Here is a 17,917-nt window from a genome sequence, read left to right on the forward strand (position 1 = left end):
GTCACCAATAAATACATAGATATACATTTATTTAATTGTTATCTATTATTAAAATCATAAATCGTACACCAGCAGCTTGGTAAAAAAATCTTCAAAATTTAACAGGAATTACAACTCAGGTGTAAACATTTTTAATGCAGCAACAAATTGGTCAAAATTAAACATGAATTAAAATTACAGTACTATTACTCTAGAGCTAGCCTAGGTTTAATCCCCATCCAGGGAACCGGTCCTAAAACCTTTCCATGGTATTTATAAATGGGTGACATATTTACCATGTGGCCGTGATGAGTTGTCCTCCATGGAAGTACTGCAGCTCTGCTGGTGGAGCGCCTCATCGCTGTTGGAGCCCATCAGTATGGATTCAGACAAGAAGGAGTTGCTGGAAACGTCCTGGGAGAAGTACTGAGATAACTCTGTCTCTGAGCTCAGAGAGCCCTGCTACACAATTGTGAAAAGGAAAGAAGAACACAAGATGAAAAACACAACCACACAAGTAGTTCTCCACAATAAGCTATGGCAAAGTAAATGTTCCAACAGTGTCTGATTTATTAAACAACAGCCTTGTAACTGAAAAACACTTAAATGCTACATTTCCAACATTACTGACAGTATTTTGTTGACTCTGTTCTTTCTTTTTCACTTATTTCTCTGTGTTTTCAGCTGTATTGCTGCTATGTTTCAACCACAAATTCATTTTCTTGATTTTCATCTGTCATTCTGTCGAAACTGGCTTCCTGGTCACACCGAACGAACATTATTGTGAATGTGATTGCATTCACGGCAGTTGGCAGTTTACGGCACTAAATGATTGCACTGAAAATAGGAATACTGAATATAGAATGTGGTTTATAAAACTTACATTTACATTGTTTTATTGAAGTTATTATAGTATAATTATTTTAGGAATTATGCATGACTGATATTTTTTAAATTAATGTTTTAAAAAAGATCTCAAGTACCCCCTGCAGTACTCCAAAGTACCCCTAAGGGTACTCATACCCCCATTTGAGCATTTGAGAGACACTGCTCTATTTCACTGATCAACAGTTGTTGGTGGTGACACAGCAAGAAACTTGATGCATGCAAACTTGAATGAGAAGAAGACTACTATCTGACGGATGTATGAACATGTTAAATAAAAATCGGCTTTGCAAATGTTTCATATGGAGAAAATCCTTCAAACATGTTTGTCAGGCCTAAAGGATACAAAAGTGAACCCAGCAAATATGTGTGTGTACGAGCTAAGAAATAATGAATACTGGATGAAAACTTACTCTGCTGGCCGGCTCAAGGAATCTCTTCATGGTCCAGCTGAGAGTAGGGGAGCCGTCTCCCTGCCTGTCCTTCATCGTTGGGTTGGGGCTCTTACAGGACAAACCTACACAGTTAAACCCAGATCAGATCAGATCAGATACCCAGAGCCTGTTGTTGAGCTTCCTTTAGTTGAATTATAGTACTTGTATTGTAACATCTGTCAAATGATTGCAGTGCAGGATTAAATAAAAGAAGAGGAAAGACAAATGTAAATGTAGGTAAAGATAACGGACCTTGGGAGTGAGAGGAGTGTCTGTTTTTGTTCATTTTGTCCCTGTGTGTGGATCGAGCAATAATTTGATCCATCTCCTGTTCTGAAACCTGAGAGAACACAATGAGATGCAAGAGTTTTATCACAACTGGAACAACTAAGAACAACACTTCGTTGGCAACTAATAGAAAATAAACACAACAGTAAAGAAGGCATCATATGGACTGTTAAATAAAAATGTATATAATGAAAGGTATAGGAATGCATGCCTGCATTCATGTATGAGTACCAACATTGAATTTTGAATGGAGACCCTCAAGAGTTGACGCTGTTCTACAGTGCTAGATGGATGTTGAATATCTTAAAAGAGATAAACAGAGACAGACATCCTCTTACCTTGGGGTTAGGATGCCTGCTTATTATGAGACTGACAGGTCCAGGGCCACATTCACTGAGGATGGCGTAGGCCTCGCTGAGAGCAGCATGACGAAGACTGACTGAGTCCACCTCCAGTATCTGATCGCCACGACTGCACGGAGGAGCACAGGCATCGGCACAACACTGTCACCCACCTCTCTTTTGTACATACCCCAACTTAAATGCACACATGTACATCCATATGTAAGCAATATATGAACAATACATTATTTGTGAATACACTTATAAGGAAGCCCTGAGAGGCAAGTGAGAAAGAAAAGTTTTTGCCAGGATAATTGTTAGAAGTTGCTTACATTTTTTGTTTTTTTATCTGTGAAAGGTGGCGAAACGTGTTTTTTTTTATTTTTTATTTTTTTGACAGGATCATTTTTCCAAGTGTTTATTGTATCATTCCAGGTGAATTTAAATTTCTCCACACACTCTAAACACAAGGTACATACAAAATACACCTTCCAAAACTTTGTCACTTGCCTCTCGGGGCTTCCGTACTTTTCGATCAATGAGCTTGTGTGAAAGTACGCTGCTCATTTGGTATCTTTGCATCAGTGCGACTACATATTAACTTCTCCCTGCGTCCATCAGTTTCCAATTCTGTGAGATGACCCTGAAGTTTTTACCTGAGCCTGCCGTCCATCTTAGCCACAGAACCCAGTGCCAGGCTGTGGATGTAGATGCCAGGAGCAGAGTTCTCCAGGGTCAGACAGCAAACTCCAATCCCAAGACCAACACCAGACTCTGAAAAACATTAACATTCATCATCAGAAAAGAAGTGTTCAAAAAACAAGTTAGCCATCACTGAAAAAATAGCACGAGATCTCCCTCTAAAGTATGACAGCTAGCCCGAATATGTAATATGTACACTATACAAGAGTATGAGGACATACTGTCCTATTACTTTAGTATATTTTTGGTCCGGGTCTTTTTTTCCTGGTTCTCTTTAAGGTACATTTTGAACAGATAAGAAAATGTGTGATTAATTTGCGATTAATCGCGATTAAATATTTTAATCGTTTAACAGCCCTTATACAGTATATAGAAGTGAAATGAAAACCAGGAGGTGGTATTTGAATGTGTCTCTGGGTTCTCCATCAAGTCAGCTAACCTTTATTAAGTGTGACCTCCATGATGATGCAGTCCTTTGGACCAGGACCAGGGCCCCTGTGGGCGTCAGCCTCTTCCAACCCTGAGGGGACAGGTGTCCCCCCGCTGGCAATGGAGTTGGGTGAGCTAGAGCGGCTGAGGAGGGTGGGGGTTGGACAGGGTGTCAGGCTGGGACTGCGCAGACGGGTTCGAATCGTCAGCGTCACTACACCTTTCTTCAGTTGCTGTTGGAAGAATAGAAATGAGGTTCAAAATTAAGGAAGAAGAGATGAAAATTGTTTTAGCTTTTACCTTCTGACTGAGCTTCAGACAAATTAAAAAACTATGATTTTTTCCAAAAACAACAACAACAAAAAAGTGCTTTTTAACAAGTCCTTGGTCTCTTCAACAAAACATGTGCTCAAGTCAGTTTACTTGCCATAAAGCATAAAATTACACTTTAGTCAACGACTTTCTTTTGTCTGAAGGAAAAACATATTTGGTCACAAACATTTTAGAAAATAAAAAAGTTCAAACAGTTCAAAAAGTTCTTCAGCTTTTCATGTCTGATTGAACTTTTTTCAACGACACTGTTAGACAGAACCTATTGTAATCATGCAGTCCACCTTGAAGGTCTGGATGGCCTGTTGGTGTGTGAGTCCTTGGAGAGACTCTCCGTTCACTTCCAGAATCTCATCTCCTGCACAGGGAAGCATAACATTAGTCTGAGATGGGTGTAAATGTAGATCACTGTTTCTCTCATACGATACATTTTACTTTCCTATATACTCTCCCAATTCAGTAAGACAGGGTGAAAAGGAATGGTTACCCTCTTTCAGTCGTCCATCAGCTGCTGCAGCTCCATGAGGGAAAATAGTTTTGACAAAAATCCCCATCTGACCACGTGCTGAGTCCTGCCCACCAACAATACTGAATCCTAGGCCCTAGAAAAGTTAGATCTCAATGAATGCCGGAAAGGACTAACAAAGACACAGTAGTCAGTGGTCATTGAATGAAAAAAGAGTGTTGCTCAGCAGCTGGGCTGGTTGGGATGTATTGAGAAGGCTGGAGAAGGCTTGGACGTGTGTGCCAAATTTGAAGAAATTTTCACAAGAATGGTACTTGAGCTATTTTCTCAGAATATTACCCTCCGCCGGCTCTGTAATTATATATATTTTTTTACCTACAATGGCCCTAATATGTGTAAAAGTAAATCATGTCAGGATACATTAGAACCCAACTGTGGTTGTACAAACACAAAGATGCATCTGTTATTGTTTACATATACATTTAGTGCTTGGAGTTCATTCTCTGAGCTTTATTCATGCGTTCATGTCAAAGGGGTGCACTCACCTTGCCCTGGCCTTTCATCAGCACTATGCTGGAGATAATGGACGGCTGTGCCAGTCGCCATGGAGACTCCACTTGAATGGTGCTCAGGGAGCGGGCTGATTTCTTAATGATCTGATATTCCTAAAAAAACAAAAAACAGTCAGCTATTTATACTTTGATGAGATTTTTCCTGTTTATTCTAATGGTATATTTTCATTATTCCCCCCTTTTTTAAGACAAAATCTGTGTTTATGTGTATCTTGATGACTTAACTTAGCTCTGTGAATGTTGTCCCCTTCTATTTTATTTCCTTTTCTCAATGAACCTCTCATTAACACAGCAGTTAGTGCAGCTCTCCTTCTCATTGTTGTCATGACAGTCGGGGCAGAGTAAGTGACCATGCAGGCTTTGATCTGGCTCTGTGTACGTGTGTGTAAGGGGGGTGATAGTCATTGAAATACACGTGTGCGGCGTGCATGTACATCCATCTGCATCCATTTTTATCAACATACGTGTGAATTACGCACGTGTGACTGAATATTTCACATCAGGAGGTTGGTGGTTTGTTTCCACACAGGGTGTTTTACTCATTATTTTATTCAGAAAGTTGTTTCATTCAGGATCAAATCTCTTTTACAAAGACAGTCCATACAACACCACGTCTGCACTGTGATGACTAGCCATAGTTACATTAAACATTAAATAAAACATACTAAATCAATTAAACAAAAGAATCATAGTTTATTAAGGGAGCTTTCACACCTAACCTGTTTGGTTCGGTTAAAACAAACTCAGGTCTGTTTGCCCAGTTAGTACGGTTTGTTTGGGCTGGTGTGAAAGCTGTCAGTCGAACCCTGGTCCGGACCAAACAACCAAACAACCAGACAACCAGACCGCTTGAAAAGGTGGGTCTCGGTCTGCTTCCAAGCGGACTCTGGTTGCGGTTTGTTTGTGGTGTGAAAGCAAATGAACCAACCACAGTATTTTATGAGAGCAGGCATGTGTTTTTAGCATTATTTAAAAAAGCTAAACTACTAATAAATCAATCCGTGATATCCACCAAGTGGTATTGATGCATCCCGACCTGACTTTATTAACTTTGTGTTTACCCCTCTTGGTTCGTATGGAAAAAATCAGTGTGAACAGGAACCGTACCAGAACTATTTTTTTCCCCTTGGTCCGAAATATATAATATTCCTCTCATATTCATACAGCAACTTGGAAAATATAGCGTTCAGTCACTAATGTCGATATAATATTTCTAAAATATTTCAGCTGATGATATTTTTACATGTTGTCATATTTCTTCGCTTTATCTATCCTAATTTGTGATAGGATATGATTATAATATGCATTACGGTAACAAGATTGAAGCTCAACTCATCTTTCTTCCATATTATGTCATGATATAATATATAATTCAGGGTACGATGTATGCACTTTATGTACATATTAACACCTTCAGTTGTATGAAGACTAAGGTGAGGCGTTCACTGACCTGTCTCACTCCAACAGTATCTAGTTGTTGAGGTAAGGAGTGTTTACGTCGACCAGGTGGAGGCTTCTCCACCACTTCACAGCTGCTCACACCGTTCTCCACAAACAGCTCATCGTCCTCACCCACCGACTCCAGACGACTGCTGCCCCCTGAGCCAGGAAAAACAATCTTTCCATTCCTCTGCACAGAAGTAGCCATTTCAGTTTTTCATTCTCTATTTTTTTTTTTCTAAATAACTTCAAAAAAACTTTAAACTGAATGCATTCTGTACTAAGATCAAAATTACTGGCAAAGCAAATATCAAGGTCAGGAAGTTACCAAACTCTGGGAGCACTGGCTGGATCACCTCATTTAATGAGTCTATCTATTTATCTATCTATCAACATGAATAGATGTGTGAATGTAATGATTATTCTAGTTTATATTACTGTTAAAAAAAGCTTACGCTGCATGCGTTGTTTCTATTCTAAAAAACATTTTGGTGTTAAGGAATGACCGGTTTCAGTAAAGTACCAACCCTGAGATCGACTGCAAAGCTTCTTGGGTGTGGGGCTGCAGCAGGATCCTTTGGGTGCCTCTCCCGGACTCTGTCCTTCTAGTTTCTCCAAGTTAGTGAACTGTAAGCACAAAAACACAGAGATATTCAGTTCATCTCCTCTTAAACAACTATGACATCTGGTACAGCAATTAAACCACACAAAATTAACTATTAACAAAAAATATTGCCAAATGAACACTTTATCACTGCTCTGTTGTACTGTGTGATCAGGATGCGTCCTGACTCCTCCATCTGGAGGTAATCTGGATGTGTTCAACTGCGAGTAGAGCCCAGGGTGCTAAATTACAAATCCTGCTACGGCGAAGGCATGACCTGCCCTACTCTTCCTCTGATTGGCTAGTACCAAAGGGGCAACCTCCCGGGCTGAAAAGTGAAGCCAATGTGGAAGTGCCTTGGTTGCAAAAAGAAGTCTGATTGTATAGAAGTTTATGAGAAAATGACCCTACTTCTCACTTGAGTTATTATCTCAGTGACAGGTTGCATCCACGATGTTGTCTGGGTGTTGTCCGTGTTTTCGTCTTAGACGTTTAACCCTTTCACAGTGGGTTTTCAGTTCATCAAAGTTAATTGTAACATTTTGGTCGCCTAAAAATGCCTTATTCAGCATTCAGGTGTACTTAGCTCCACTCTCTCGTGTCACCTCTGGTTCCAAAAGATGGCGACAGCCAAAATGCTGAACTCAAGGCTTCAAAACCGTTGTCCGCCACAACCTTTGCCCACATAACTAACTGCCCTCCAGTTAGCTAGTAATTCTGCTTTGTGAGACAGGTTGCCGACTTAGCAGACTTAGCCAAGTACTACAAAGACACACTCATCAAACACACAAAAACATCTAGTACATATCTATGTGTACCAGGAAGGGGTTGTGTAAACTGGTGCTACAGTTGGAGGTCTGTGAGGAGTGAGAGGGAGCAGTCTGAGACAGGGAGGACAAGGAACTGCAGGTGCTGACCAGGTCGGGCAGACTGGTGGACGGGAAGCGCTCAAAACCCACGTCTGACTCCTCCTGCAGGGACAGAAAGAAAGTTAAGATAGCGCGTGTGAGACATTATCTTCATTCATTTGTATTTGGTATTTTAAATATGCACACTGAACTTGAATATAAACGTAACGCTTTTGTTTTTGCTCCCATTTTTCAGGAGTCAAAATAAAAGATCAAATACTTTTTCTATGAATAAAAATGGGAGCAAAAACAAGTGTTGTGTTTCGACTTTTGTTCAGTGTAGCTCTGAGAGAGGAGAAAGTGATGTGTTGTATGGTAAAAAAATAAATTTCCAACAGGAACATTATAAAATACTTTAGCTGCATCATGTAACACAGCTGTTATCACAGCAGGAGTCTCTATGTGTTTGACCTTTACCTGAAACTTGGCAAAAGCTGTCCTTATTATGGCCCTAGGCCTGTCACGATAATTACGTTATCCACTTTATCTTACGTCATATGGACTGGACCTCTATCATTTTTACGTTATCAACTTATTGTACGATATATGGACATGACCTCGATCATTTTAGCTGACCTCGATATTTCCGAATGTGTTTACATGCGTGTTTGTTTACATAAGAAAGTCATTTCAGCCAACATGATGCCAGAATAAACAGCAGGGTTTTCCCGACCATTAGAAGACTTGGGCATTGCGCGGATGCATCTTTGTTACCAGAGCCCGAGAGTCCATTTTATTTATTGTTTTGGTTGTGTGGTTTTATTTTATTTATGTTTTATTTATTTAGTATATTTTAAAAAAAATGTCATATTCCAATTCCAATGTCTGAATATTCTTAAGAATTAAAAATGCATTGCTCTTTGAAAGGGTGTATTTGCATTATTATGCTATTATATTATCATTATATCAGTGGCATAAAATGGTCTTAAAATTACAATAATATTGTTTATCGCAATTATTTCTGGAACAATAAAAGTAGTTATCGTGACATGGCTCTTTTCTTTCAGTGGCTTCCCACACGGATCAGGAGAAAAACAAAAATTTGGACTCAAATTTCCTCCCACAGCAAAGACAAAAAGTTTTGGAGTTAAAAAACTCTGGAGTTATGAAGATGTGGAGTGTTTGGATTTGTCTTCAGTGGGTCCATTGCTGTCTTGACCGCTGTCCAGGGTGCTGATCCTGGAGCTGTCCTGAGTGTTCCCCGACCTTTACACTGAAATCCCCCTGGCAGGGATTGATGGTATATGTACAAGTTCTTTGAGTCTGAAATTGCACGTGTACAGTATCGGGTTCTCTGCACTTGGAGGCAGCTTTTATGCAATCTTTTCTTAAAATCCCTCTTATGATTTTTGCATGTAGCAGCCTTGTTTTTGTAGCATCACTGCCATGTGTCCAGTTGCACAAGTGTAAAACTGACATCTTACCTAAACTCTCTTATTCTCACAGCATTTTGTTCACTGTTGCTGAACTTTGGACCTTAGAGCTACGGTCATATTTAGTTAGAAGAAGACAAATTTATTTTCAAAAGGCAGTGTGTGCGTGTGTGTGTACCTACCCTGCTGGCCACCACCAGCTGGACCAGACCAGAAGTGGAGCGGAGGATACTAACAGCCTCCTGATGAGTGAGACCCACCAGAGACTGACCATTAATCATCAGCAACTCATCACCAGCATGAAGACGACCGTCCCTGAAACACACACACACATACGCATTTAGACAGAAACACTTACACATACTATACATTTACACACACACTCACACACACACGCACACTCACACACACACACACGCACACTCACACACACAAACTACAGCTGAACTATTCTCCACCACTTAAAACATGCGAGAGGACCTGTATCTTGATCCGGATTAGCAATGAAATAGACATAGTGAGTGACAACCGTGGGATACGTACTCCAGATTTGTTTGGTTTAAAAAAGTGTAGCAGCTAAAGTGATACAAATATTGCAAAAAAATATAAAAAAATGACAAAAAAATTACACCAAATATCTGTTAACACATTTTGAGATATTAACTAACAAACAAAACTGAAAACATAAGCTTCTTGGTGAGGGATAAAATAATCAGGACCATCAGATTAATAAATTAGTAATTGTAATAAAGGTTTGAACATATAAAAGCAAACTTTATAGCAAATTTGAAGACAGTCGGCATTTTTCAACCTGGACCCTATTTTCTCATGTGTTTGTGTCTAAGTGACTATTGGGGACAACAATTTTTGAAATTGCGGCTGCAGCGTTCTCCCTCAGTACTTGACCAATTTAAAAAAAAATGTTGTCCCTATTAGTCACTTAAACACATAAATATGGGAAAATGAAAAGGTTGAAAAATACCAAAGTTACCCTTTAATAATTCAAACAAGAACACAGATTATTAATGTACTGTAGGGAGGTCCTCATATAGTGTAAACCTTGACAGTATTCTAAAGATTCTCTGAGGAGTCCAGAGATAATGAGCTACACCTACAACAACATAGTACCAAAGCAAGTACATTTTTGCTGCGTTTATCAGGACTTACTGTACCTGTAAATGGCACCAGCCTTCTCTATATGAGCGATAATGATCCCATGAGGCGAGCGCTTGGAGCCACGCCCTCCTGTTATCTGTATGCCCAGGCCCTCCTCGCCCTTCACCATATGCATCTTCCAGATGTAGCTGCCCTCTCTGGGCTACGAAGGAGCACAAACAAACACACATCAAACAATATATCAAATCAGGGATAAGATACAAATAATATACATAAAAATAACATCAAATCAACCATGTGACCATATTGACTTCAAAATTGGCAAAATGTGGCAACCAACGAATCCTACGAATAGAAAACTACGAATCCAAAGTTCAAGAGTCTAACCCTTCGATGATATTTTTTTTATATGCGACTATGGTATTCGAGAGCACTCGAGAGTATCTAAGCATGGACACTTTTGTGAGGACCTACACTCAACACTGTGCCTGAACGCACGCATCCTGTGCAGACACTGATGGAGGACTGGAGCTGCTACTGCTGCTCTGCCCATGTGCTGCTTTCACTACGTAGACATTGTGTAAGAGCCAAAGTTTGACCGGAGGGTGGGTGTTACGCTTCCGAGACAGTACCGTCAGTCGGAATGGCGTAATCAGCTGTAACCGCCATGCACCATCATGCACTAAAAGGCACGCGCGGCCAGCTGGGATTACAACACATACAGAGTGAGAGTGACTTCATTTTCTGCTCAGGTAGACTTTACTCCACTATATCTTTACATAGCAAATAGTTGTTTGATGCTATACTAATGCTCTGGATATTGTATAGAGCACCTTTAATTGTAACATTTTGTAACATTCTAAAAATGTCTTGTTCAGATTCGGTTGTACTTAGCTCCACCCACAAACCAATGAGTTATATCACGGTGACTACGTCCACTTGTTATATACAGTCTATGGTTTGGTTTTTAGTGAAATATCTTGACAACTCTTGAATGAATTGCCATGAAATTTGATACACATGTATCACGTGTATTTATTAATCACCACACCCAATTCATATCCCACTTCAGCCAGCCCTTTTGCACCTTGCGCTTCTGTACACACATGAACAATAGCAGTTGTGCTTGGAGGTGCCCACACAGTCTGTGCGCCCAAGACCTATACCATGTTGTGCTGGTCATTGTGCTTGTGCGATTAAAACAGGGCCCTTAGTCTTGCTTAACCTCTGCACTGCCACTGCTCACAGCTTTATCAGCCATTTTGACGACTTGTGGACCTAAAAGGATTTATGTAAGAGAGGTCATCTCCATCTAGGGCACAAACACGCTGGCGACAGACATTATACCTCATTTACAAATCCTCTGATGTGCTCTCTGTCTCAATCCTCTGACACACATGTTAAACCACTATCCCATCACTCTCTGGTTTCCTCAGACCAGCTGTTATAGGGTGGTGATCCTATTTATCCTTTCAGACATCTGGACACAGATCTGTGGACCACTGAACACCTGGCTGCTGGGCCTGCACCAGGGACCCCAACTTTGATCATTTTGAAATAGTAATTGTTTTTGAGATGATTGCAGGCGTTTTCTCTTTTTGTTACAAAGTGGTATGACGACTGTTTCTCCATTGAGCACAATGGTGACTTTCTTTTCCACCAGGAGTCATTTAGTTTCCAGAGCTCCACACCAATCTCTACTGACACAGGTTGTCATGGGTTTATTAAAGCGATATTCGTCAACCTGTTCCAACAGCTGTCTCAGGTTAATCTCTGCTTGTCACTGTTGGCAGAGACTCTAGTTATGAATTACATCCGCCAGTGGCCAACTGCAAAAAACACGGATTGACTTTATAAAAGAGACGAGTGTAAAACTCTTGACACGATTCCTCAAACAGCAGTTATTGCAATCATTTCAAACCATGAAGATTTGATAGAAAAGCTATATTTAAGTGTGTTCCTTCACCTCAAAGTGTTTGTTCTATGGGCAGAGCCGGGATACAGCATGTGCAGTGGGCCACACAACACATAATCAAAGCAGGGGGAGAGAGAGAGAAGTGCCCTGCATGATGTTGGATTTATTATGTACAAAAGTGCTTACAATAACCTGACTGTTGGATTTGTTATGATTAGAGTGATTGTGAGGAAAGGGAGGAGGCCAGGTGCTGTTCTTCTTTTGCAAGGTCAAAGAGAGGAAGGAGCCAGAAGGAGATAACAAAGAAGACATGCAGCAGAAACATCACGTGCCATAAGCTCATGAATATTAATATTGTGTAAACCATGAATAGACTGGATCAGGGATAGCTCGGGGTTCAGACTTCGCGAACTGACCCATGCACTGTATGTTGTCAGGGACACGTAGGTTGGATCCAGATATCTGTAAACTCTTTTATTTTTACTTATGCAACATTGATTGTTCGGAATAAATTGAATCATTATGCTTTAACTCATCTGTTTGGAAATTCTCTTTGTCACACAAGATTAACCAACACGTAACTGGGCCTTGACCTCTTGGAGGTAGAAGGCCAGTTCCTTCAATGACCAACTTGCATTTGTATGAAGAGGCGCCATCAACAGTCGGTGATTGATTGTTGGGTGACAGATTGATGCTTCGAGGTGCTTGAATACTCTGCTAGGTTGTATTGGAAATACTACAACATTCACATTGGTGAAAAAATGTTTGTCTCCTTTCATTTGATTAGTTTTGTTTTATGGTTTTGTTCTTAATTGAAATTTAGTGGCAGTTGAGTTGCTTTTAATTGCTGCAGGTTGTCGTACCTTAATGTCATACCTTTATGTTCTTTATTTTCTGTGAAGCTTATTTTATTTTCCTTGGCATTAGATGTGATATAGAACATGTTGCGTTCCTGACAGTTTACAAAAAAAGAAAAAAACACACCAAATACATTATTTAAACAATATGTTTTTGGTTATAGATATGGATCTTGGTACCACAACAGGAAATTATTATATTAGCAGTCCCGCTGCTAATAGAGCCGTCGTCATCCCACTCCCCCTCCTGTTGCACTCCTACATCCACAATGCTGCTGACTACTCAGCACACACGACAGCTCCGTCCTTAAAAGAAAACAGAGAGCAGCACTCTGACGCTAATCTATTCCAAGTGTCAAACGAGGCAGAGGAAGCTTTGATGCTTCGGATCAGCTTCATTACCAATTTGCCTGGAAGGTAGTAGAGTTACATAACATGAGAAGTGGATATAAGAACAGATTGAGAGATTTTTCTTTAACAGAATTGTTTAGAACTGTATTGATTCATTTCGGCCACTACGGGGCAGAAAAACATTACAACAAATACCAACCACGTCTACTGTAAAATTATATTCATACACAACTAACTCACATTAGAAAATATGTTTTCAAGTAAATATTATGTTGCCCCCCAGCTGCCCCATGGCGGGTTTTTAATTAAAAAAAGACTGATTTTGTGTTGCCATTGTGCACACAGGCCTACTTATATATAAGATGTATTGTCTTATAGTGATGACTTTCATAATCTCTTTATTGATTAGGAGGGCATTTATTTAATATTTTGTCACTGTCCATTGACGGATGGTTCTGAATTAAAGTTGCCATGGCCTATTGTGAAGGGGTGGGAGGGCCTTCAAAACGTCCGTGGCCTCAAGTCATATTAGGGCGCCCCTGGAAAGCGGCGGCAAATGAAGTGCGACCAAGGAACGATATTGCGTTTGAGCAAGAATGAAAATTGAGTCGACTAATTTTAACTCACCATATATATCTTTTATCAAATTGCTCCCAAAGGCTGAGCCATCAAGGTGTGAATGAGTATTTCGATTAGATCCTGATGGGCAAAGTCGGCCAATCAGGATCAGCCTCTGCCATCAGTGTGTGAATGTGTGTGTGAATGGGTGAATGCTGACATGTAGTGTAAAGCGCTTTGAGTGGTCAGAAGACTAGAAAAGTGCTATATAAATGCAAGTCCATTTACCAGTTAAGAAGAAGAAAAACTTTATTTGTCATATACATACCTCTGCATATAACCCATCCTAACTATTTTAGGAGCTGTGGGCTGCTGTAAGTGTCTCGCTCAAGAATAACAAATTCAGAATAAAACCCCAACTCTTGTCCCTTGTGTTTGTGCTTTAAGTTAGAGCCATGTATGTCAGCAGCAAGTCTTACCTGGCTTGAATTTTCACTGCTGAAAGAATCCATTTTGCACTCCAGCAGCTGACTGTGACACCTTGCAGGCAGGGTAGCAGTGCTTCCTCTGAGTAGATGTTGGGGAATAGTTCTCACCTGAGGACAGGTGTCTTTGCTTTCCTCTGTGGGTGTGTGTGTGGAGACGACGCAACCTGAGTCATCTGCTGGAGGACTGACTCCTGCATCAGTGGGAGTGGAGGAGCCATTGCAGCCGTTGTAACAGCTCTGGAGTTCGGAGTCGGTGCTGTCCCTGTTGTCTCGGTTAAAGGACGATCGCGATATGACACCGAACTTGCGTGTGCGTTTGCAGTTTGCCGAGCCTACCGAGGGCTCAGAGGCCGCTCTGGCCCGCTGCTGGTCTTCACAGCTGTTGCTGCTGATGGGGGTACCGACGCCGCCGTTGATGTTACAGGGAGGGAGAGGAGCCTTCCGCTTGACTCGCCGCAGCATGATCAGGTAGATACAGCCTCCATTCCAGCACTGGTCAGCCAGGTAACTGTACAAAAGCATTGACGGGATAATGCTGTCATTACATCCAGGTTCAAATATCATAAGGAAAACTACAGTCCTTAAGTGTCCTCACATTTCCACCTCTATGGGTGGAGGTAGTCTCTTCATGCATTCTGTACAGGTTTTATATTAAAGCTACTACAAGGTGCTTTCATTTTGTCAAACACAGCCAGACAACATGACCCTTTTTTAACATTACTATCATATCTGTAGGGATATCAGTCCACTGTTTTGTTGCAGTAACTGAAAAAGCAGTTTGTGTAAGACAGCAATTATGTCGAGCAATGTTTTTTATATTTACAGTCTCCACTCGTTGATGATCCTGCTTGTCATATTTTCCCATGATAAAATAAATAGTTTAAGGGCTGGTGGAGCTAAACCTGCAGAATCTTATAAAGTAAACAAACAAAGGTCATAAACAAACAAAAAAAAAGTTCAATAAGTTACATTTTGCGATAATATTGCAATTTTTGTCCAGTGCTTTAAGAGCTGGTGTAAAGGCTAAAGCCTTGCCTAGCATACTACAAAATAAATTGATTTAACAGTTTCATACTGCATACTACTGAGGAACACAGTAGTAGTATGTAGTAGGCGGTCTCAAATACAGCCATAGGCTTTCATTAGCTCCGCTAAATTTAGAATTTTATGCATTTTTCATGTATTTTATGCAAACCTTTTCAAACTCCTTTTATCGGTTTATCAGATTCATTTCAAATGTGGTTGGTATGACCCTCCAACTAAAGCTTTGTACCTCAAACAATTTTAGGCACTTTAAGCACTTGTAAAGGTATGAAACTTTTCAAAACGAGGATTCAACAGATCCATCTCAAATTTGGTCACAGAATCTCAAGACCTTAACGATGCCAAATTGTGAAGCTCATGTGTTTTCGTGGAACGGCGTTGGAGTCTAATCTGTCCCAGATTTCACATGATGGATAAGAGTCCAAGTCTGAAGACATCTACACGCCCATGTTGAGTCATAATCATAGCGCCACCTACTGACAACAGGAAGTCAGCCCTATCTGACAAAGATCATCGGATTTACATGAAATTGACACAGTATACAGCAACATGACGTATATTTAATGTGTGGTCTTTAGCGCCACATAGTGGACGCAGTTTTGCGATACGTCATTTCCAGCTCCAAATAACGTTGTGCGCAAAGTGTCCGACGGTTGCGGAAATTCACGGCTGGGCTGCATCAACGGATGTCCCGCCAGTACTCCGATGTGCGGGAAGGTGCGAGGGCCCGTTTAGCACAGCTTGCAGCTTTAATTGTTTCTTTATTTTTTCCAAATAGTGGCTGTAATATTCTTGCAGAAATTTTTGGAATAGTACAATATGAATTGTGTTTTTTTAAAAAAGAATATTTTAGTTTTTGAGTAGTTTCACTATTTTTACCTTCTGTATTTAACGATGAGTATATTTCATATTTCAGCTATCATTTCACAGCTGCCTCTTGGATTTCAGAGTAGGGCTAGGCAATGATGTGATGGCATGATATGATGATATAAACTGTGAGACAATAGACATTTGTCTGGTTCATGGTTTCAGTTTCCATTAAAGTGGTCTTACCTGGCCCCACTGACATCCACTCCCACCATCAGCTGTCCGTTGAGTGACAGCAGTTCGTCTCTCAGTTTGATCCCCCCACAGCGGGCTGCTGGGCTCCTCTTCCTCACCTCTGTGACCCAGATGCAGCCTACATCCATGATGGGGCCCTGGTCCCTCCTCCTCCTCGGGCCTCCCTTCTTTCTCCCGTCAGGATCCCCAAAAATAGGGATGTTACCGAAGCTGAGGCCAAACTCAGCGGTGTCCCCACCGTCTTTACTGAGGGAGACAGCGTGAACCTCAACGTCTAACCCCTCCCTGCAGGAGAACGGGCTGACCGATGGAGCGGTGTCAGCATCCATGAAGTTAAAGTTAATGTACTCCATCAGTTTCTGAATGGCAGCCAGACACAGGGCCATGTCCTCCACACTAACACTGTTAACACTGCTGCTACTGCACACACTGTCCCCTTCTCCATTCTGGTAGGAGTCCTGATCCACCTGCTGGATGAAGAAGAAGAATGATCCATCAGTGAATGGAGCTGGATGATAACATCTGGTGTAAAGCCTTTAACAACTAAACCTGCATTTCCTACAAAGTAATAATCATTTGTTTTAACATTCTGAAACGCTGCACGCAGTTTCTTTGACCAGAAAAATGAGATCAGTTCATTTTAATGCAGTTGTTGTAATCTCAGCTCACCAAGGCGGTGTGCGGCCACTGTCACATAGAGTTCATATTGGAGAATTTTGACATGATGGAGAGCCATTGAGTCATTGAGGGAGGAAGGATCATATTAGCTGCTCTATATAACCCTGCTCTGCCGGAGTATAACTTGATCTGCAATCAGTCATCAGACGGGAATGGGTGGTACAAATACATCCGCTTGAATTAACCGTGTTAACTTGCTGCTCTGTCAGCTACAGAGAGAGCAAGCGGTCACTGCGCCACCAAGCTTCCAGCCCCACTTATTTAACCAGGACACACAAATGAATTTCACGGTGTCACTTGACTGGCCATTTGTACGTTGACAGTGATCTTTTTCCCACAATCATCCTATATTCCTTCTCCACCAAAAGCACAACTGAAATAGATGCAGTGGACATTTGAATTCATAACTGCTGTGAATTCAAGCTAACTACAGCTCGAGCCCTTTTAAGCCTATACAGGGGATGAGTGTTGATACTTAAGCCAGAATTAGCGTCTCAAGGTTGTATGCCTCCACATCCATGCCAGTCCAAAATGTCATCATTTCATAATTTTATCCTGTTAGACATTTGTGTGAAATTGACATAATTAGCATATGAATTCAAAATGTGTCCACCAAATTCTAATCAGTTCCTCCTTGAGTCCAGGTAGATGTTTGTGCCAGATGTAATGAAAGCCCCTCCAGGCGGGACACGTTAGCAACTCTGTAGTCCATTAATCTGGACCGTTGACAATGATAATAGAAGCACTTTGAGGGCATTTTGTAGGTTATTGCAGAGTATATCTGAGTTAGAATAATATATGTTTTATATCTAAACATCAAAGTATATCTATGGCTTTTAGTTGGGGGGCCCCAGGCCTACATACCTTGCATAATGGTAAAGTCCACACGAGTATTAGATCAATCAAATAATGATATAATATAGTTCTAATTATGTACCCTGGATGAACATATCATCGATTATCTGAAAGTCTGACCACCAAATTGAATAAGTTGGTATAAAATAAGTCATCATAACATGACAAATATCTTGTTATAATGTGAAAAGGAGAAAGGTTTCTCGTTATAATAAGAAACTGAGCACATTTTTTTGGCAGCA

At 40.7% G+C, this 17,917-nt stretch overlaps 1 protein-coding gene across 1 annotated transcript in view; it reads right to left on the reverse strand.

The window, feature by feature from the left end:
• pdzd2 (PDZ domain containing 2) overlaps window positions 1-17,917 on the reverse strand; it is a 47,058-nt gene that overhangs the window by 12,577 nt on the left and 16,564 nt on the right. Inside the window, 16 exon segments of the mRNA XM_037778663.1 lie at window positions 276-441; window positions 1,278-1,381; window positions 1,551-1,638; window positions 1,925-2,057; window positions 2,584-2,701; window positions 3,069-3,291; window positions 3,673-3,746; window positions 3,876-3,990; window positions 4,400-4,519; window positions 5,877-6,025; window positions 6,394-6,493; window positions 7,289-7,441; window positions 8,934-9,066; window positions 9,924-10,069; window positions 14,028-14,544; window positions 16,134-16,612. Of these exon segments, the coding sequence (XP_037634591.1) occupies window positions 276-441; window positions 1,278-1,381; window positions 1,551-1,638; window positions 1,925-2,057; window positions 2,584-2,701; window positions 3,069-3,291; window positions 3,673-3,746; window positions 3,876-3,990; window positions 4,400-4,519; window positions 5,877-6,025; window positions 6,394-6,493; window positions 7,289-7,441; window positions 8,934-9,066; window positions 9,924-10,069; window positions 14,028-14,544; window positions 16,134-16,612 (2,818 nt within the window).

The sequence above is a fragment of the Sebastes umbrosus genome, chromosome 8 (assembly GCF_015220745.1).
Source record: "Sebastes umbrosus isolate fSebUmb1 chromosome 8, fSebUmb1.pri, whole genome shotgun sequence".
NCBI classification, from domain to species: Eukaryota; Metazoa; Chordata; class Actinopteri; order Perciformes; family Sebastidae; genus Sebastes; species Sebastes umbrosus.